The 22,595-nt window shown below is 38.8% G+C and overlaps 1 protein-coding gene across 3 annotated transcripts in view; it reads left to right on the forward strand.

The window, feature by feature from the left end:
• Positions 1–22,595, forward strand: part of WT1 (WT1 transcription factor) — a 54,214-nt gene that overhangs the window by 27,791 nt on the left and 3,828 nt on the right. For 2 of the 3 annotated variants that reach the window (XM_063437687.1, XM_063437688.1), the window contains exons 4-7: positions 4,946–5,023; positions 17,157–17,259; positions 20,590–20,740; positions 21,516–21,605. In XM_063437687.1, the coding sequence (XP_063293757.1) occupies positions 4,946–5,023; positions 17,157–17,259; positions 20,590–20,740; positions 21,516–21,605 (422 nt within the window). The remainder of the gene's footprint in view (positions 1–4,945; positions 5,024–17,156; positions 17,260–20,589; positions 20,741–21,515; positions 21,606–22,595) is intronic. The other variant, XM_063437689.1, reaches the window with a different exon arrangement.

Raw genomic sequence — 22,595 nt, forward strand, 5'->3', positions numbered from 1 at the left:
ACAGTTACTGACCCTGTCCAGTTTAGTTGTCCTGGTCTAGATCAACCCAGAAGCTGTTGGGACGATGGAAATCGGGGGTGGCCAGTGATGCAATCGCATCTTTAGTGATGGCCGAAGGGTGCAGTCCTAAAAAAAAAAAGGACATGATCAGTGACTGGCAACGACCCCTCTCAGTATTACCTCTCCTGATCTGCATACCTCCCAATGTTGAGAAGAATCAAATGAGCTTACAATCTAAGAAGTGGCATGGAAAAGTCAAAAATACAGAAACTCATGCCATTCTACTAACGTCTTCAAACCCATGTCTACGTTTAGCAGTTTGGTGCTTTGAGACTTAATATTCCAATTGTTTATTATGATTTAGTTACAGACAGTTGTAATATACGTCCCCCCCCCCCCCCCCACTACTGTCCTCCAGCCTAACAAAAATAAATAAATCACACAATCATTTATTTTATTATTTTCCGATCTCATCGAAGATTGTTCCAGATCATTACTGGCCTTAGAGTAGGAGCCCATTGCCTCTCACTTCCCCTTGAAATCCCGTTATATAGTAAAACTGTCGTCACCTCTGCAATTCTGGATCTCTTCCTCTGTCAAATGCCCAGCGCATTCCGATACATTAACCCCCTCAGTGCTGCCGTGCTCCATTGTATCACAAAACAAAGCATTGAGAAGATGTAATCAGTATTATTCATTTATCGATTTGCTGAAGTAGATGTTACAAACACAAAAGTCTTTTAGTTTTATTTTATTTTAACTTATTTGCTTCCAATATTACTATATATATTTTTTTATAAACAGAGTAATTATTTATTGAAAATCTGGGTTCAAAGCTAGAATGTGAAAGGAATACTCCAAGGACCATAACCACTACAACTGTATCCCACTTGTTTTTGGTATTTTCCATAACCACTATTTGGTACGAAGAGTACCCTGGCACCCTCTCAGAATAAGTATTAAAAGCATTTAGGAAAGGTTTGATAATTTAACCAGGGTCTGCCAGGTGCCCATCTCTACCTCCCCTGGAACGCTTGCAAGCTAATCCCTGCCATGCAAGGTAATGCCATACCTTGCCAGGACCTGCTTAGTGGCTGAAAGGGTCACCCAATAAATTCAACCCTGAATCCCAGGTTTTGCTCAGTGCAGGAGCTTCTAGCTGTAGAGAAGGACACCAAGAAATTCTTCAAATCATTCTTAAATACCAAGGGACTCCTAATACCATAACTACTACAGCCCACTGTAGTGGTTAAGGTTTCTGCAGACGTGGATATGGTGCTTGGCATTGCCTGGCGTGATCCGTTAACTTGGGATAAATTATTCTAATCAAGGAAATGTAAAACCTAAAATGTAAACTAAATTTACTAAATTCTAATTTTAATTTATTTGTTGAGTTGTAGTGGGATATTTTTTTTCACATCATATGGTATTCCTAATACTGCAATAATTCAGGCACGGTCCCAATCAGAATTAAACATGTCAAAAGTAGATAAATAAAATGGGCTAAAGCCAGGTTTCTGTAGAATACATGCAACTAATGGATGATATTACAGCTTGCATAAAAGCCCTGTAGTATGCCTAGATACCCATTCCAGCTGCTAGAATATTGTCAATATACTTTGAGCCATGTAAGTTTTTACATTAAGAGGGAGCAATGCAAAATTAATTGTCGCCTGTTTATACACAGGGGTGGGAGGATAAGGGTACTAGCAAGGATATAATGAAATTGCTAAGATTTTCACTGGTACTCTATTCATTATTGGAAAATAATAGGCAAATGAACTACTAAAAAATGAACCAAATTAACATATACGTCTCCCGGTGTACATGTCCAACAACTAAAAATGTTCTCTTGATCTACACAGTGATGGGTAACCTCTGGCACTCCAGCTGTTATATACAAGGTTTTTACTGATACTTGCCCATCCATTGTGTCTGAAAGGGTACTGGTGTCAGAAATTGTGTAGACACTCGACTAGCTTATAGAACATGAAAGAGAAACTGGTCTATTTTTTGGAAGAGCATTTACTGCGCTTTTGGTAGGTCTATGCAGCCATGCTCCTCGAACGCTCTGCATGTGGACATGTGATGTCATAATGTTTCTGTTAGCATTACAGACCTTGTCCAAAATTTCTATCCTCCTACGGTTTCCGTAAATATTAACCGACAAGCTGATTAAACTGATAATTGATTAATTTCAATGTGTGTACATTCATTTTCTTGGGTACCACGGAACCGCAAAGCGTAACAAATGCAGTTTTGTCTGAGTTTATTCATATGTTTACATTTTTTTTCAATTAAAAATAAGCTAGTAATGAATGGGTTAACTCAGAGAGATGTAGCTTAACCAAAACATTATCAGATTTTGAGACACATTGCTCATTCGCAATATTTATTAACTCAATTCTACTGCCTTGAACTTTACTAAAATGTGCTTTGGACAATTTATTTGTATTTTATTATAAAGCAAACCGTTTCGAAGAGAAGCTGTTTTGTAAAGTATTTTTCATGCTTAAGAGGCAGTGTAAGGGTTAATAATATTTTTTGGCTGTGACTGGGGTTTTTTTTTTGTGCATTTTTTTTAAAGCAGCTTTAACAGCCTCGGTGAGGAACACAGTGAGATGTGATACATTAAGATTAATAGTAATCTGGAAAAAAAAAATTACTTGTTGAAAAAAGTCCAGAATAACAAAAAAAAGAAAAAAAAAAAAAAGTAAAAAATGACGTGTCAGTTGAACTCATGTTAAAGAGAAACTCCTGCTGTAAATTTTCTTGGTTGGTATTTATAATAAAAAAAAGAAAAAAAATCCCAGTCGTGAAGGTATTAATTACACCAACGTTACAGGAAGAATTTGTGGAATTGCTGAACGCAGTGGCACAGCCTAGTACGGAGTGATGGGGCGAACTGCAGGAGAGCAAGCTTGTTCTAAAAGAATATTAGGTTTATTGTGTTAGAATAATGCAATTCTAGACAAAACAATGATTTATTCGGCTATTATTTAGGGTCGGTAGAAGGTGGATTAAATTGCTGTTGTTTGGTTCCATATTAAGGTTGTAAACTTGTAAAGACAAATGATCCAGAAATGGATCCACCAAGGTCAAGAATTGACAGGGATATAAATCGAGATCAATAATTAATAAATAAATAAAAAGTAAAATTTGAGGCAAATGTTAATGTAAAATAAAATGAATAAATAGAATGGGGTCCTTTGCACATTTTAATTGTTATGATTTATAAAGCGCCATCAAATTATTTCGCGCTGTACTATAAGTGGACTAACAACAATTGATACAAGAGGTGAGTGTTCCGTGATTTTTTTTTTAAAGGATTGGAGACTGGGTAAAAGTTTAATGGAGCGGGGAAGGGACTTCCATAGGGAAGGTGCAGCCCTAAAGAAGTCTTTACGGTGGACGTCAGAGGTGCGAGTACGAACAGGGGACGAACGCAGGTCTTCGGCAGAGCGTAGGAACGTGGGACATACTCGTGTATTAGTGAGGATAGGTAGGTAGTGCTATGACGAGATTTGTGAGGACCAGAATTTGAGGACCAGAATTTGAAATCGAGCCCTATATCTTACGGGAAGCCATTGAAAAGACTGACACAGGGGAAGGAGCGGGGGAGGACAGGAAGATAAGCCTGGCTGCAGCATTCGTTATTGGTATGGACCCTCCAATTCCTTCGCACTACTAGTGGCAATATGAGGGTTAATAATAAGGGACATTCTCGTTGGTCACCCACTCCCTCTTCTAACATATATAGCGCCCCATAGAGCGCCAGGGGAATCCATGAATAGCGACAAACATGTCGCCCGATAAATAGGCGATAACCAACTAGAACTTTATAACACATGGAAATAGTGAACGTTCTGGAAGAGGCACTTTAAAGAATATTTATATAAATTAGGAGATCTCTGATTGGAATTGGTTATTTTCTTATTATTTATTTAACAATCTATCCATCAGGTATAGAACACCATTTATTTAAGAGTGATGGTGGAGCTTTAATTTTTTTACAACCCAATCCTCTTCTCGCTCTTTCTATCTATCTTTCCTTCTTTCTCTCTCTCTATTTCCTTCTTTCTTTCTCCTCTCTTTCTCCATCATTTCCCCTCTGTGTCCAGTTTTTCTTTCTATCTATCTTTCCTTCTTTCTCTCTCTCTATTTCCTTCTTTCTTTCTCCTCTCTTTCTCCATCATTTCCCCTCTGTGTTCAGTTTTTCTTTCAAGCTCTTTTCTTCAATCTCCCTTTTTTTGTTCTTTTTGTATTCCCGTTTTCTTTTGAAGGACACACACTGTCTTCCGAGTTATTAAAGTGTTAACTTATTAAAATGCTGAATTAATGTTGAAATTAGCTGTAGAATCACATGTGATGTAAAATAAATGATCAACAGATGTTTATTCCATCTGGACAGCTGGAATAGCAGGTCATGTTTTTACAGTCACTTCCAGAGGTCCAAGCTGTCAATTACAACCGGAAACGAACGCTGTTAGCTGACCGTTCGTCATAAAATATCTATCGTTAAAATTGGACGGGACGTCTGATATCTGAACGCTAGTCATTTAAATTTTTTTAAATTAAATAATAAATAAAACTATACGTGCAAACAATTCAGGGCAAAGCCGCCCAGTGAGTCCGTCCTCTTCTCTCATTCATGTGATGCCAAAACATTTTTTTCATTGCTACATTTTGTTTTTCAAAAACACCAAAAGAGGGAAACTTTAAAAAAAAAAAATCTTTGTACCATAACCACTACAATACGTTGTACTTGTAGAGTCCCTTTAAATAATATTTGATAAGCCTTTTAATTATACAAGAACGTTTTTTCCCTCAATTTGCTTTTCTGTATGTAGTATTATTTTATATAATAGAGATTTTTACCGATTGTACAGCTGTATTTGAATTCAATGTGTATTGCTAGGTACTAACTCGGAATATTTTGTAACAGTGACAATCTGTACCAAATGACATCACAGCTGGAGTGCATGACTTGGAATCAGATGAACTTGGGATCTTCGCTAAAGAGGTAAAATACTTTGTATTACTCGACACGTTATGTCGAGTTCTATGTGAGTAAATGGCAATTCATGGAATGTGGAGTCATCAACAGGAATCACTGGGTTATCTGCTAAAGTAAGAATTACATTGAATTACATTTACTATCAGAATCGCCATTGGAAACATAGCTGAGTAGAGAATTTTTCTAGTTTGATTGTTTTGAACTTAAATTTACATTTCACTTGGAATTCACCATTAATTCTCACATTCGTAAATAACCCTGTAAGTGTGGTGATCTCTTCACATTAGAGCTTTGATCCCAAATTATGCGTATACCTTGTATCACCCCGTATACCCTGTATATCCTGTATATCCTGTATACTCTGTATTACCCTTTATACCTTGTATACCCAGTATACCCTGTATATACCCTGTATTACCCTGTATACACTGTATATCCTGTATACCCTGTATTACCCTTTATACCTTGTATACCCAGTATACCCTGTATATACCCTGTATTACCCTGTATTACCCTGTATATCCTGTATACCCTGTATTACCCTTTATACCTTGTATACCCAGTATACCCTGTATATACCCTGTATTACCCTGTATTACCCTGTATATCCCGTATACTCTGTATATCCCGTATACTCTGTATACCCTGTATACCCAGTATACCCTGTATATACCCTGTATACCCAGTATACCCTGTATATACCCTGTATACCCAGTATACCCTGTATTACCCTGTATTACCCTGTATACCCTGTATATACCCGGTATATACCCTGTATTACCCTGTATACCCAGTATACCCTGTATTACCCTGTATTACCCTGTATACCCTGTATATACCCGGTATATACCCTGTATTACCCTGTATACCCAGTATACCCTGTATTACCCTGTATACCCTGTATATACCCGGTATATACCCTGTATTACCCTGTATACCCAGTATACCCTGTATTACCCTGTATACCCTGTATATACCCGGTATAATATACCCTGTATTACCCTGTATACCCAGTATACCCTGTATATACCATGTATTACCCTGTATACCCTGTATTACCCTGTATTACCCTCTATACCCGGTGTACCCTGTATTACCCTGTGTACCCAGTATACTCTGAATTACCCTGTATACCCTGTATTCTCTGTATTACCCTGTATACTTTTTATACTCTATATACCCTGTATACCCGGTGTACCCTGTATACCCTGTATTACCCAGTATACTCTGTATTACCCTGTATACCCTGTATTACCCTGTATACCCTGTGTACCCTGTGTACCCTGTATTACCTTGTATACGCTGTATTACCCTGTGTACCCTGTATATACCCTGTATTCCCTATATATACCCTGTATATACCCTGTATTACCCTGTATTCCCTGTATTCCCTGTATATACCCTTTATACCCTATAAATACCCTGTATTACCCTGTATACCCTGTATATACCCTGTATATACCCTATATATACCCAGTATAACCTGTGTACCCTGTGTACCCTGTGTATACGCTGTATTACCCTGTATACCCTGTATTCCCTGTATATACCCTATATACCCTGTATTACCCTGTATACCCTGTGTACCCTCCTGTATACCCTGTGTACCCTGTATTACCTTGTATACCCTGTATTACCCTGTATACCCTGTATATACCCTGTATTCCCTGTATATACCCTATATACCCTATATATACCCTGTATACCCTGTGTACCCTGTATACCCTGTGTACCCTGTATTACCTTGTATACCCTGTATTACCCTGTATACCTTGTATATACCCTGTATTCCCTGTATATACCCTATATACCCTATATATACCCTGTATACCCTGTGTACCCTGTATACCCTGTGTACCCTGTATTAGCTTGTATACCCTGTATACGCATAAGGAAGAAAATTATAAGGAAGAAAAAAGAGCAACTGTTGCTTTGCCACTCGATCCTTCTAGCTGAGCAGGTCATTAAAAAACATAATTTAATATAGTGAGAATTGTTAGGAATTCAAAGTGGATTCAAAGTGAAATTTAATTTTACGCTCAAAATAGCTGAATTGGAAAAATTCTTGCATTCGGCTATTTTGGTCTGAAATGTGCAATTCTTGCGTATTAAACCACAGAATTGTTAGAGTGAAACTTATCCGATTTTATACGTCATGCTTCTAGAAACGTGCTTGCGAAGTAAAGTATTTTGATCCAAAACTGTTATTTCATAAGTTAAACGTTCCAGATATGTGACAGATGAATTATCCTGCAGGTGGATTGGCTTTTAACAGAAATTGGATTCTTAGATCATTTCTTTGAGATTCTTTGAGGTTCCAGCATTAAGGCTAGATGTTAGAGGTGTATTTTTTCAAAGTAACCTGACAAGTGTGTCGCAAAATAAATTATTTTGTTCTAAGAATTTGAGGATTAATTGCCCACATATAATAGCGTCGTCAGAAGAAATAACCCTGACATGCCTCATTCAGTGCCATTCTGCTTTGATGGTGAATTATCTGAATTTCAACGAGAATTATTAATTAATTTACCATGAGTTTGTCGAGTTAGGGCAGAATTAGTGAGTTCAATCAAACACTCTTTGATGGATCGAATTTAAGTCACAGATGAATTAAAAAGATGAGTAGGCCTGCTCACTGTGATATAGGGACATAAAATGATCTCCTGTTCTTATCCCGTATTTCACCCCATGTGCAGCAAGCGAGAATTAATTTTATATGTGGATGCCACCTCTTTCTTCCTTCATTTCACAATTGAGTAACTAAGCTATCTGATTGGCTAAAGCATCAAAGCAAACATTGGCTTTTCAGTTCATCTTAATGGCCATAACATCCGATTGCTTTATCAGAATTCCCTTTAAAGTCAATGACTAACTGAATGAAGCAATTCGATTGGCTTGGGACAGCATATTACAAAAATTGAGTATAAGCATTTTTATTATCTCCATGTATTTTGTAGTATAAAATCGTGTCCATAAAGCCTCACTAACCTTCATTTATTCTCTAGTTATGATTACCTGCCTGTAAAGGAACGGTTTCTCTACCAGACGCTACTAGTTACTGGTATATGTATGTAACGTTGCTAAAAACATCAGCACACCCTCTACTATCGAACAGTGCAGGGAGTGTCAATGGGTTATGTTATGCTTACAATCAGGGAGGTGGATGAAATACTTTATGTCTAAAGAGTGTGTCTTCTTGTTTTTTCATTTTCCAAAAAGTACGGATTTAAATAGAAATAGACACTTTTAAACCTTGTTTCACCCTACCTCCCTCTGACTTTTGATCAGTCTGTCTGTCCTGTTACTTCCTGGTTTGTTAGCTCAGTGGAGCTAAACTCAAGAGGCAGAAATTGCCCAGAGCACCTGCCTTGCAAAGACTTCTCATTGAGCTTCATTGGGAAGTCTGTGATTGGACAGCCACAAAAAGTCTGGGCGGGGTTAGAATGGTAGGGGTTGCAAAGGCTGCAGCCAAGAGATTGCAGGTTTTGCATACTGTGTTTAGAAATACCACGAATATAAAAATGCATAATTAAATGCTAGCATGTTTCATTGTGGGTATATCTCTCAACAGTATTTATTTTGTATTTGAGCAGCAGGGGGTCCCTTTAATTTTTTTACTTTTTTATTTAAATGAATTAGTATTTTTCACAAATTGCACTGAGTAGAGAAGAACGCTATACATTTAATGGATAGATACAACTACTTGTTGGATGGCTTTTTCTTCAGTGCAGTTTTACAAAAAGCTTCCAATTAGTGTACGTGTGACATGTAACATATTTGGTTTTAAGGGCATCTGAATCGATCGCTGGTTCTATGCAAATAAAGCCTGATATAGTCTGGAGGCAGGTGGTTTTGATTGATTATCACCTTTTCTCCCAAGAAATGTCTTATCCCTGCATATAGGAATGGGTGGGGTCTATATTTTTATCTTGGTTACTCACATCATGGGGATTTGGCTTGACCTTAGTTAACAACAAGTTATGACACATTTAGAGCCAGGGTCCACCATGGGTCTTCTTGACGCTGTGTATAGGTTTAGCAATAAAGGCACCAATGTAAGAAAAGACGATAGGGTCCCCCTAGCCCACTGTTAAGCACTACAGTTTAATTTAAGAATTTAGCACACCTTCATCCAATAGCTCAGACATGTTATTAACCCTGTAATATTGAATGAAAGAAAAGAACATGTGATCATCTCCCTTACTTATAGAGGGTTTCTGCCCCCCCCTCCGACCTTTAGATATTATTAACTTCCTTCACAGCACATAATAAACCATGGTTCCCACCTGGACCCAGGGGATATGGAGTATATACGTGACCTAATGGGGAAGCATTTCCATTTAACAAGACTTGGAAGGATTCTGAGGTTGAGGTAACCATCCATGAGTCCAGAGATGACCAAGCTATATGTAAATTCCTGCAATAAACAATCTTACGCCATATTGGCAATCCACATTGTAATACAATATTGTGTTAATTTTGGATTAGCAACATCTAGATCCTTCTTATAGGGAAAGGTTGGGGTGATGTATCTTTTCCTAAACAGAACCGGCACAAACCATTCTATTGGGGTCAGTACTGGACAGGAACCAGTTTCTGATTATTCATGGTTGTTAGTGGAGTCCTAGAGATTCTATGTATATATTTTTTTTAACATGCAGTTACTAAGCCATTCACCCCAGGTAATGAACTATATGGGTCAATTTTGGGATAATAGAGTTCAACTGATGATTAATAGAGTAAAATTAAAGGGACACTCTAGGCACCAAATTTGATATAGCTTGGACTTCATTGACAAAAGTGATTTAACTTGTGATGTTTCTACTAATTGGTAGAGAATTGAGCAATGCAACTGCAGTGGCATGACCTATACTTCAAAACCAATTTGTCAGGGTAAAGTTGCGACATACCTGCATAACGACAGTTTGGACTTACGACCAGCTTTCCAACTTCTGGGATTCGAGGTATTCCCCATGTTAGAGAGCTGGTCTATGTTCAGGTAATTTCCCCTGAAAATAAATTAAAGGGATTCCCTATGCTAGTGAGCTGGTCTATGTTTTGGGGAATTCCTCTGAACATAGACATGCTCTCTAGCGCATTCTCACTTACTGACCAATTTGATTTGCGACTGAGTCGTAAGAAAGGAACCTGGTCTGTAAGTGAGGATCACCTGCAATACAATTTTAAATTGTTTTTAAATTCTTTTCATTTATGACCTTCTTACATGGCAACGTCCTAAGTCCATCAGTGTAAAGTCTGTGTCGCTAAGTGTGAAGTCCCTGATTGGCACTATTTGAGTGTGGCTCCACTTTTTTGTATTATACATTACCCCTCTCAGATGGGGCTGTTTGCCTATCTACCCCTCCTTTCCGGTCTGATGTCTCTGTTTTATAGGAATCCAAAGTATATGAAATACCTGACCCCAAAGTATGCAGTGTGTAAAGGTGTATCCCACATCTACACATTCCCAATGCGGCACTAAAATTCACAGTAATGTTAGGAATATATAACTGTGTCACAGTCTGCATGTATATTAAATGTATATGGTCTTAATCACTGGTTCCTTAGCAAGATGTTCCTGTTTCTCTAAATGTGATTCCATATCTTGAATGGTTATTCACTAAAGCGAGAATTGACGGGAATTAAATTACATTAACAAATAATTATATAGCGCCAACATGTCCCGCGGTGCTGTACAATAGACAAACAAAACAAATATTTAATTATAACAAAACATGTTTGACATACAGGAGAAGCAGAGGACGTGGGCCCTGCCCAAACGAGCGACAATGTAAAATTTTAATTTAAGGTTAAACGTAGCAGAATTGGAAACATAGCTGACTTCGAGAATTAAGTGAATTATGCAAAGCATTAATTGAACTTGTTTTAGAAGTGCGTAAATTTGATCCCTTCAAAGCAGTAGACAACATGATGTCATATATTCACAGTTAGGGTCATAATAGGAAATGACCTCACTTAGCAACCTCTGATAAATTCTTCCCACTAGGGTATCGTGTAACAATGTATTCCAAAAATGGAACTTATCAACGTATTAATATGGGGGCAGTGGAGCGTATATACTTCAACCTTGACCGGAATCAAGACTAAGTGTAAAGATGAAAATGTGAAGGTATTATCTGAAGATAATTTCTAGAAAAAGAAAAATTTTAATAAAATATTCTATGAGAAGAGAATGAAATAAACTTTCATGTTGCACGTCCAAAAGTTCACAGACTGTGTGGAACAAAAAGAATTTGACTTGAGCATGCTTTCAGGATAAAGAATGAAAATTTACACAAATGATCTATAGTATTTAAAAAAAAATGAACATAGGGAAACGAGATGAAAGGTTTTGTGTTTTTTAAAGGCTAAAGTTGCAGAATCTGTGGAAAATCAACTGTAGACATAGCCTCATCTTTGAGACGTAGAGCCAAAATATTTATCTGTCTTACTTGGCTTGGAGTTACGAAGCGAAGTTCAGTATTTGTGATATCAATGGTCATAAACATAAGCTTTTCTCTTATTCATTCCAAAGGATTTTCATCCCTAAAATATATGGACTGTTCAGAAAATAATTCTTTAGAATTTAGTTTTTTTACTCTTTAGAAACAAGCAGGGATTCTGTGCAAGAGAATGAGCAAAATTCATATATGTAGAAAAATGATATTCAGGGGTCCTGTGTAAGTTATAATAATATAGATTTAAAGAAATACTGCAGTAATATGGATAGAACAATTTATATATAACCTTGTGGGTTAAACCAGAGTTTATCAGGTTAATCTTGGATTGATTTGTCCGGATATGTGTTAAAAGGCAATTAAATCGGACAGATTATTGAACAAGTCTAATAAAGAGTGAACTTTCTTCTAATTCAGCAGAGAGGGTATCCTCTCCCAGCTCCACTGTACCATCAATAGATCAACAGGACTGATGATATTCCAGCCAAATGCTTCTTACAGAGAAAAACAGGCAGGAAGGATTCATGTGAAGCAATCGCCACACTTTACGGTAGTGTCAATTCCTCTTGAAATCTGGATTTTAATTCATTGAGAAAGGACACTCCGTTTACTCTTAAAGCACTTTAGCTAGCCGTACTACACACTTCAGTATTACATACTTTTATATATTACATGAGCATTTAAATTAGGGTTAGAGCTAGGCTAGAATTAGGGTAGGGTTCCCTTAATAATATGGTAGAACCAGGATGCACATGTCCCAGTTTGCCCAGGATTAATGGGAGTTATACACATAGGCAGTCGTTGATACATGTGGCTGCTATCCTTAAAGGTACATGCATCACATAGAAACCTAGAAACCTAGAATGTGACGGCAGATAAGAACCACTCGGCCCATCTAGTCTGCTCAATTTTCTAAATACTTTCATTAGTCCCTGGCCTTGTCGTATAGTTAGGATAGCCTTATGCCTATCCCACGCATGTTTAAACTCCTTTACTGTGTTAACATCTATCATGTGTTAACATCTATCATCTATCATCCTTTACTGTGTTAACATCTAACATCTATCACTTCAGCTGGAAGGCTATTCCATGCATCCACTACCCTCTCAGTAAAGTAATACTTCCGGATATTATTTTTAAACCTTTGTCCCTCTAATTTAAGACTATGTCCTCTTGTTGTGGTAGTTTTTCTTCTTTTAAATATAGTCTCCTCCTTTACTGTGTTGATTCCCTTTATTTATTAAATGTTTCTATCATATCCCCCGTCTCGTCTTTCCTCCAAGCTATACATGTTAAGATCCTTTAACCTTTCCTGGTAAGTTTTATCCTGCAATCCATGAACCAGTTTAGTAGCCCTTCTCTGAACTCTCTCTAAGGTATCAATATCCTTCTGAAGATACGGTCTCCAGTACTGCGTACAATACTCCAAGTGAGGTCTCACCAGTGTTCTGTACAATGGCATGAGCACTTCCCTCTTTCTACTGCTAATACCTCTCCCTATACAACCGAGCATTCTGCTAGCATTTCCTGCTGCTCTATTACATTGTCTGCCTACCTTTAAGTCATCAGAAATAATCACCCCTAAATCCCTTTCCTCAGATGTTGCGGTTAGGACTCTATCAAATATTCTGTACTCTGCCCTTGGGTTTTTACGTCCAAGATGCATTATCTTGCACTTATCCACTTATCCTGAAACTGAGCTGACTATGTAAGAGAGAGAGGGGCGTGCTAAAGAAACTCCCCGAGCTCAGAGGTGTGCCCAGCAATACAATCTGACTAAGTTTATAGTACGTTTATAGGCATTTATTACATAGTTTTCTTTATGTTATATTTGTTTAAAAGTGATGCATGTCCCTTTAGTTTTCTGCTCTCACCTTACTAAACTGCTGCGTGGAGAGCTAGGGAGGGAGAATGGTACAGTCTCTGTCCCCTAGATTTTTACCAGCATTTCCGTTTTAGCAGAGCAATTGCATCAACAGTGGTTTATACAACAAGCACTGCAACTCTCATCAGTCTTGTACTGGCTGGGATATGTATGTCCTGCCTGAGATCAGTGGCCTCACCCCGCATTGTGTCTGTCTGATCGTGCATTGTTGTTTGTTTATTTATTTTATATCTTAAGAGATATTATATTATTTTAGAGCACAGTATATAACTACAATGTATTTCTCCCAGTTGTTTCAAATACATTTTGATATTATCTTGTTTCCTGCAGGATTTTGACAAAGCTTTGCAGTATTATTTGAATACTTTTGGTACAAGGACAAGATTTGAAACATTACTGTGGGAAATCACACACTCAGTGTAACGAGGCAAAATGTTCAAATGACCGCTTCCAAAATCTGCTAAACGCAGCATTACAGAGCTACCCTGTGAAGACACGTCCGGGGTCCCTGAAAATGGCTAAAGCTGGAGGCCCACTATTGCTGTGTTTTTTTTAATTCTTTATTTTTGCAGTGCAGTGTTATGGGTACACGTTGAGCAAGACATAAAAACAAGGGTTTTACATAGACATTAAGAGTATCAGGTCATGTCTGCAATGCTGCACTTTTTTCTTGTTGGGTATATAAGGAAACACATATTATTAAACAGAAGCAAGAACGTGGCAGTAGGGGCAAAGATTAAAGACTGCAGATATATGCATAAAGACTTGCTATTCAAAAGCACAACTTCCCAGCACAACAGGGTCAGCCTTGGAGCATGGACTTGATCAGCCAATCCCTTTCGAGCTCCAAACACAGTCCCTCAGAGTAATAGGCAGCAGGGAATCCCAGTGGGTGATAGGTGCCATGCAGCAAGTAGATGTCTGTAGAGTCTGGCACTTCTTGAGGGTCGGGACTTCTCATGATAATGGTCAGCTGCTTGTATAGTAGTCCGACATCTTGGCTACCCCATACGGTATGGCAGACAGACTGTCTGTCCGTTTGCAAATCCTGCCTTGATGTTGCCCACTCCATGGAGGACTGTGTGTGACCTTCATCCTGCGGCCACTGTCATCTGCGAGACCCCCGACTCTCAAGGGTGGAAATTTAGCTTAGGCATGCTCTGTTGATGTAGATAAAGGGATTCTCATGTAGAGCTTTGCCCAAAAGGTTGAAAATATCTTGTCTAAGATGGTCAGAGTAGCTAGACCACATGAGGTCGACGTGCCCCTCTCTGCAGAGCATGGAATCCGCCATCTTGGACAGGATGGAGTTCAAGAGATTGATTCCTGACAAGTTTTGAAGGTCAATACTTGTGCTGGGATATCCCTCAACGGCAGGAGGGGGGAGGATAGAAGATTATCTATGGTTCCAGCTCAAGGGGACAGTGGATGGAGAGATCGGCTGCCCCTCTCGCTCCCGCGCCACCACCTAGTTCACAAAAACGAGTCAGCTGCCACAGCTACACCGAGACAGTCCACAACTCGCAGGTTCTGCTCCCTGGATGTCGCCAAGGTATGCAGCGATTAGTGAGCCCGAGCAGGCGCAAATTAACATAATAAATTACTTTAAGTCTGGCCGGGTTCTGGGTTGAGGCGACTGCTCAATATGGTGGTCAAGCACTGCCCCAACAGGGTTGTTTTTGTGCTAAAATGCTTTTCTGGCTGCAAATCAGAGCAACTTTGTTACCCGCTTAAAATATGTATGGTATCTAATAGTAGGAAAATATTTTGTTTTGTACAAAGTTGTTGAAGAACAAATGACAGATAATGGAAAATAACAAGGTATAAATAAAGGAACAGTTTTGGTTAGTAATTCATGAACTATCCTCTACTTTTGTTACTTTGAGCATTCCTTCTTAAATGGACATTATTATCTCAATGGAGTGGTCAGCCTGCCATGTCCCTCTCGGTTTAACCCTGCAATATAAAACTGCTGTGACAAACTCCCCTGTCCTTGTGAGTCTGCCACAAGCTCCTGGAGGAGCCTGCTTGCCAGCCTCCTGCCCACCGACTATGGGCCTGGTCAGCGACTATAAAGACCCATTCCCCCCACCTGGTTACCTGGTTCGGCACTTTCCATTCGTACGCATAGAACTGAACGCTAGCTCCCTGGCGGCCGTTCGCATGGACCAAAACCACGAATAGACTTCAAGGGGACCTTGCCATGAAAGCCCTGAAACTATTTTTGGCATGAAGACTTTGTGGTTCCTGGTTGGTCCCCAGCGGCACTTAGCCGCAATTCTATTTTCGGCTGGGGGACCATCCGTGTGGTCGGTCAAATTATGACTTCCAGGAAATTCCTGAACCCCTGAACCGATCTGGATGATTTTTGGATAGGTTGGTCACCCACATCGGGGGTATCTGGGGATGTAACATTTGTGGGGATTTATGTATTTTAAAGGTACTTTTGGGGTGTTTGGGAAATGTGTGTTTTTTGTGCTTGGAGATAATTGAGTTTAATACAGCGCTTGACTCAATTATCTCCCGGGCACAGGGGAGGGATTGTCTTTTTTTTGTATGGGAGTGTCCTGAACTTGAGGGACAATGTAATTGTGTGTATGTTTTTACTGTAGGCTACTCTCAGGTCCAGGGGGGAGTGCCCCTTGCATGGGGACCTGCATATACTGTAAGGTCAGTTGTGACTGCCAATAGATGTATTCTAGCTTGTTCTCCCAGAGCTATGTGTCATCTGGTTACTGGGAAGGGAAAGGGCTATTCTTTAATCACTGTTCCAGTGTGGAGAATTCAACAGGAAAAGTCCTTGTAAGGACTAGAGCTCCCAGGACTAAGTGTCGTCCAGTAACTGGGGGTGTCTAGAATTCCCGATTCGGCTCTAATGCTTTCCCATAGGAACGCCACACTGGCCAATCAACTTCTCCTCATAGAGTTGCATTGAATCAATGTTGTGCAGCACTGACCCAGGAAGCACCTCTAGAAGCACCTCACTGCAACATAAACACTGCCTTTCCAATAGCCAGTGATAGGCTGATGCTCCCAGCAAACTTTCCTATGGCATTCTTTATCTTGCAAAACTTCAGACAGGTTCAGATAAATAAGCCAGGATAGACAGAGTGAGCATTTTAATATACAGTCCAAACCTAAACCAATAGTAAATATATATTTAAATATCATGTATCTGTAATATATATGTTGGTATTTTGGGGAATGCAGACTCCCAAGAAGCCATACTAATAAATGTACAACTTTATATGGGCATATTCAGTAAGAGGTCTGGAAGATGGTTTTCGGAAAGTGTATTATAATTAAAATCACATTATGGAACCTTGCTGATAAATGGTTCTGATAAATTCAGTAAGTTTATTTTATTTGGTCAATAAATGTTATGATTTTTTTTTTACTGAAGTGTGAAATTGTCATGAAGTCGATGTGAATTTGAAGTTTTGTGTCAAAATAATCAAACCAAAAACAGAGGCTCTTTTGGTCTAAAATTTGAGATTTACTTTGAGTTCACAATAGAGATGTCCCGAACAGTTCCCGGCAGACTGTTCGGGACATCTCTAGTTCACAACAATGCACACTTTAGTGGGAAACGCAGCTAGTGATTTCAACCTACTGGCTTCAATACCAGAATGTTTAAAATTGTGAGTATGACACCCTTCAGAACTGAAATGGTTACAAATTACTCTGAGACAGAGACGTCTAAATAAACTTCCAATTTCTGTATTTGAGAGGTATTTTAAAATGTTTTTCTATAAACTTTGTTATACATGTGTGATTTTCTGTCTTCTAATTCCAGTCACGGGACAGCTTATGAAAATGACAATCACAGTACTCCGATGTTGTACAGTTGTGGGGGTCAATACAGGATACATACCCACGGGGTATTCAGGGGAATACAAGTAAGTACAAACACTGACTTTCTACCACAACACCAAATTTCTAATTATTTCTTACATATGCTAAAGGGAAAAAAATGTTTTGACAATTGCATCATTAATTTATGTCTCCAATTTTTTAAGTGAAGGAAGAAAAGTATTAGAAATCAATAAAGGGCATGTTACTTCCTTAATAAATATCTTAATAAGATGATACACATAGTCTTATTAGCTAAGAAAGTTCATTTAAATAAATTAAATAAACAGTTACATGATTTAGACAAAGAATCTATTAAAACGTCTATGTACTAATTTAGTAAAAGGAACACGCTTTGCTTTCAAACCATTTACAAGCAATTTGACAACTTACCTTGCTTCCACTGGGCACCAATCACAGCCTCTTGTAAAGTCGGAAGCTCCAGGAGTAGCGTTCACTAGCTTTATGGAGCTAAGCCCTGTGAAGCTAGCTGTAGTGATTATGGTGCCCCGACACCCTCTGAGGGTAGATCGTCAAACTGTTTGCAACTTACCTGGCTGTTCAGGGCTGTTCATAGCAGGAGCTTCCGGCTCCAGCAAAAGGCTGTGACTGGTGCCCATGTAAGTTGTTAAAATGTTCCCAAACTGTTCCCAAATGGTTTGACTATATACATTGGGTGGGCACTAGGGCACTCCTGGCACCATAATCACTGAAGTGGGCTGTAATCGTTATGGTGCTTAGAGTGTTTCTTTAAAATGAAAGAAATTCTAGAACAGAACTATTGCTCTATTAAACTGATTTTCTAAACAATCATCTTAAACCGTGTAAAATAGAAACAAATATTAGTCCTCATAATAAATTAGAAGGTCAATCTGGCTGCCACATTGTAACTAGATCATAGCAACAATACAAGGATGGTCAGCCAATAAAAAGCCAATGATGTGGACTACGTCTACACAACAGAGGAAAACCACGTTACAAATAGTAAAAATAAAACCATACAATACGCAAAGGGAAATAAATACTGGAGAGTATTGCAGGAAGAAGGAAACAAAAAATGGATGACTTTAAACGATGGATTTCAAACAAAGAGTTAAAAAATATTTTTCCAACTTTTTCCAGCGAAGCTGTTCTTATCGAAGGTTTATAATTATTATCTGAATTCAGAATGATCCAATGTTTAGAGGAGTAGGCAACCTTCGGCACAAATACCCCAATAGCATGAATCACAGCAAACACATGCCAACCTGCTGTGTTCTATTAATCTATATAGTGCAAACACGGAAAAAAAGTTACCTGCACTCTCTCCTTAATCCCTATCTCTATTTAAACAAATGGAGGTCATTTAGTTACTCCAATGGCCAGTGAAGGGAATGCCCGCCTGCCAACGTCAAGGTAGACCCCCCTAGACGGGTTTATTATGTGCTCTCCTCTGAGTGGAGGTCCTGAACAAATTGAAAAGATTTGTGGTCGATAAAATCTCCATAAATCACTTGCCCTCAATGCCAAGCTGTCACATGTGATTCGGGATAGATAGATAGATAGATAGATACTTGAATGGATAGATAGATAGATAGATACATGGATAGATAGATAGATAGATACATGATGGATAGATAGATAGATAGATAGATAGATAGATAGATACTTGAATGGATAGATAGATAGATACATGGATGGATAGATAGATAGATATGGATAGATAAATAGATAGATAGATATGTATAGATAGATATGGATAGATAAATAGATAGACAGATATGGATAGATAAATAGATAGATAGATATGGACAGATAGATAGATAGATAGATATGGATAGATAGATAGATAGATAGATATTAGATGATAGATAGATAGATAGATATGGATAGATAGATAGATAGATAGATATTAGATGATAGATAGATAGATAGATAGATATGGATGGATGGATGGATGGATATATAGATACAGTATCTCACAAAAGTGAGTACACCCCTCAAATTTTTGTAAATATTTTATTATATCACTCTGCTAAGTGTACAGCCTGTATAACAGTGTAAATTTGCTGTCCCCTCAAAATAACTCAACACACAGCCATTAATGTCTAAACCGTTGGCAACAAAAGTGAGTCTGGGCCTGCATGAGTGCTGCTGGCACTGGGGAGCTACAGTTCATTGAAGGAACCATGAATGCCAACATGTACTGTGACATACTGAAGCAGAGCATGATCCCCTCCCTTCGGAGACTGGGCCGCAGGGCAGTATTCCAACATGATAACGACCCCAAACACACCTCCAAGACGATCACTGCCATGCTAAAGAAGCTGGAGGCAAAAGTGATGGACTGACCAAGCATGTCTCCAGACCTAAACCCTATTGAGCATCTGTGGGGCATCCTCACATAAAAGATGGGGGAGTGCAAGGTCTCTAAAATCCACCAGCTCCGTGATAATGTCATGGGGGAGTGGAAGAGGACTCCAGTGGCAACCTGTGAAGCTCCTGTGAACTCCATGCCCATGAGGGTTAAGGCAGTGCTAGAAAATAATGGTGGCCACACAAAATATTGACACTTTGAGCCGAATTTGGACATTTCCACTTAGGGGTGTACCCATTTTTGTTGCCCGCAGTTTAAACATTAATGGCTGTGTGTTGAGTTATTTTGAAGGGACAGCAAATTTACACATTATACAGGCTGTACTTTACATTGTAGCAGAGTATCATTTCTTCAGTGTTGTCACATGAAAATATATAATAAAATATTTACAGAAATGTGAGGGGTGTGCTCACTTTTGTGAGATACTGTATATTTTAAGTATTAGGAGGAATGATTCTAGAACTGGTGCCAGTCGGGATCCATGAACTCAGATTTTCCAGCTAAGCTATTCTGGCCCATATTTTGCAATTTTCTTATCAGTTTTGAACAATTTAATGATCAGTTGAAAAGCTCATATACATAAATCAGGTCCGACGCATGCCAGCTCGCAGGTTACCTCAGAGTTGAGCTTGAGCCGAGCTATCAGGATATGGGAAGGCAAAGCTCCTATAAATCTCTTGCCCTCATACTTGCCAAGTAGTCATGCATATGGTATATGTCATTTGGGTATTTCTGGGTGAGATCCTTGCATTTGCTCCTGTACAGTATGTTCTAGTGTAATACCATCTCCCCATACTTCATTCATTATTTACATTGTTCTGTCCTTTTCTCACCAGATTCCTGTTGAATTTGTGCCAATAAGTACTTGTGATATAAGGTCCTCTCTATGTATTTGGTTTTGTGTTACAATGTTTTCAGTTACTGTTTAAAGAGTTCCATTCATTTATGCCATTGTACAAACCAGCATGCACTTCTATAACATTTATTAGTATAAATAAGAAGGAATTTCTCTTTCATGCAGGATGTGAGGCGAGTACCTGGAGTCACCCCGGCGATCGTGAGATCAGCGACAGAAACTAACGAGAGAAGACCTTTCATGTGTGCATACCCCGGGTGCAACAAACGATACTTCAAACTGTCCCATTTGCAGATGCATAGTCGGAAACACACTGGTAAAAAACTATAAATATTGTGTTATGTATGATGTTTCAAGAGTAGTTTCTACAAAATATGGCTTCCACCATTGTTCTAAAATGCAACCTTTCCCCTTCTGAACATTAGATGAACTATAATGTTATTCTCAGCCAATCAATGACACCCAAATTACACAGAATTTACATTAACATTGATGAAACTGAAGTGTTACTTTTGCGTTACGAATAGAGCTTAGTATGGGTGGGCCTCCAGTGACAGGAAGTGCTCCAGCTTATAACAAATATCATTATGTTGCTTAGAATGTCCCTTTAAATAACGGGGAAGTTGTGTGTTGTATATGTGTGTTTGCTGCTTATTTTTGGGCATGGAGGGGGTCCAGTATAATGTAATGATGGTCGCTCGTTGGTGGTCTGATAGTGGGAGCTTGTGTCCCATGTCTCTGCTAAGTGTAGATCACTGTAAATTCTATTTCAGTCTGGTATTCCTGCATTTATTCTCTGAGTTCCGTAATGCAAGGAAGCAGTTATCTACACCCAGTGCCAAATACAAACTACCTTCTTATAAGAAAGGGTTTCATTGAAGGTTGGGGAGATTTTATGGCTTCCCCACCTGTCCCACCAGCCCATGGATATGGGTAGTACCCCTGACATCTAGCGGCCAAATTAGATCATAAGATCATTAGGTTGTAAGATTACTACAGTGATATCACATGTTCTTCATAAAATAAATAAAACACTCTGTTCCATGTTTGACTAGTGCGATTGTACCACATCTGTCTTCTTTTCCCCCCAGGAGAGAAACCATATCAGTGTGATTTTAAAGACTGCGAAAGGAGATTCTCTCGATCAGATCAACTCAAAAGGCACCAGAGAAGGCACACAGGTGCGTGACTATCAAAAATCATTTCCTTTTCCGTATTATCTCAATTATTATATGAAGTTACTCTGCTTATATCTGAAACTTGAAATTCCATTTAAGGGACTCTCTAAGCACCAAAACAACGTTGGTTATTGAAGCAGTTGGGGGGTATAGACCATGTCCCTGCAGCCTCACTGCTCAATTTGCTGTCAAAATTACCAATTCTCTGCACCAAAATCACTTTTTTAAACTAAAGTTTTTGGGGGTTCTTAGAGTGGCCCTTTAATGATTTTATGCATGGGCAGCCATCTTTAAAAGAACAATATACCGTTAGGAATACAAACATGTATTCCTAATGCAATAATGTCCGTCTACCTTTTTAAGCCTCCTCCCCCCTTTATATGAGGGTTTGAAATGGGAGCCGTACTTACCCTTCAGCCCACGCCGCACTGCTCTCCTCGTGGCTGCTCTGCCTATGAGGTCGATATCATCAGTGTAGATGATCTCAGCCAGTCTAATGTTTCCCCATAGTGGAAAAAAACGCTGCATCAATCAAATGCTGTCTATGAGACTATCTGATTGAAATAGCTAAGTTCAAAAAGTTTCAAAATGTTTCACTTGGCTATTGAATCGCCTCTCATGGCTTTTAGTGTGACATCCACACATCCAGGCATGTTAAACCTGCAATGAAAACATTGGGGTTCCTACAAAATGGCAATGTTTTCAGCTGCAGGGTTAAAACTACAGGGACATGGCACCCAGACCACCTCATTGAACCTCATTGTCTTTAAGTCCTCTTTCATCAGATGAACCTTCTTGGTCTGCTCTGCACCATCTGAACAAATAAAACCTTCTTAGAAGATGTTTTTGAGATTCCTGGAGATGTTATTGTGAAGTTACTCTTGAATGCCTGCATAGGTTTGGTCCCATAAGCAGAGCTTCCAATCTAGTAAAACTTAAAAATTACGACCCCGCATGGAGCAAGGGTAATCTTGAATACGTACCTAAAAAAAA

Source organism: Pelobates fuscus, chromosome 12 (genome assembly GCF_036172605.1).
Source record: "Pelobates fuscus isolate aPelFus1 chromosome 12, aPelFus1.pri, whole genome shotgun sequence".
In the NCBI taxonomy this organism is placed as follows: domain Eukaryota; kingdom Metazoa; phylum Chordata; class Amphibia; order Anura; family Pelobatidae; genus Pelobates; species Pelobates fuscus.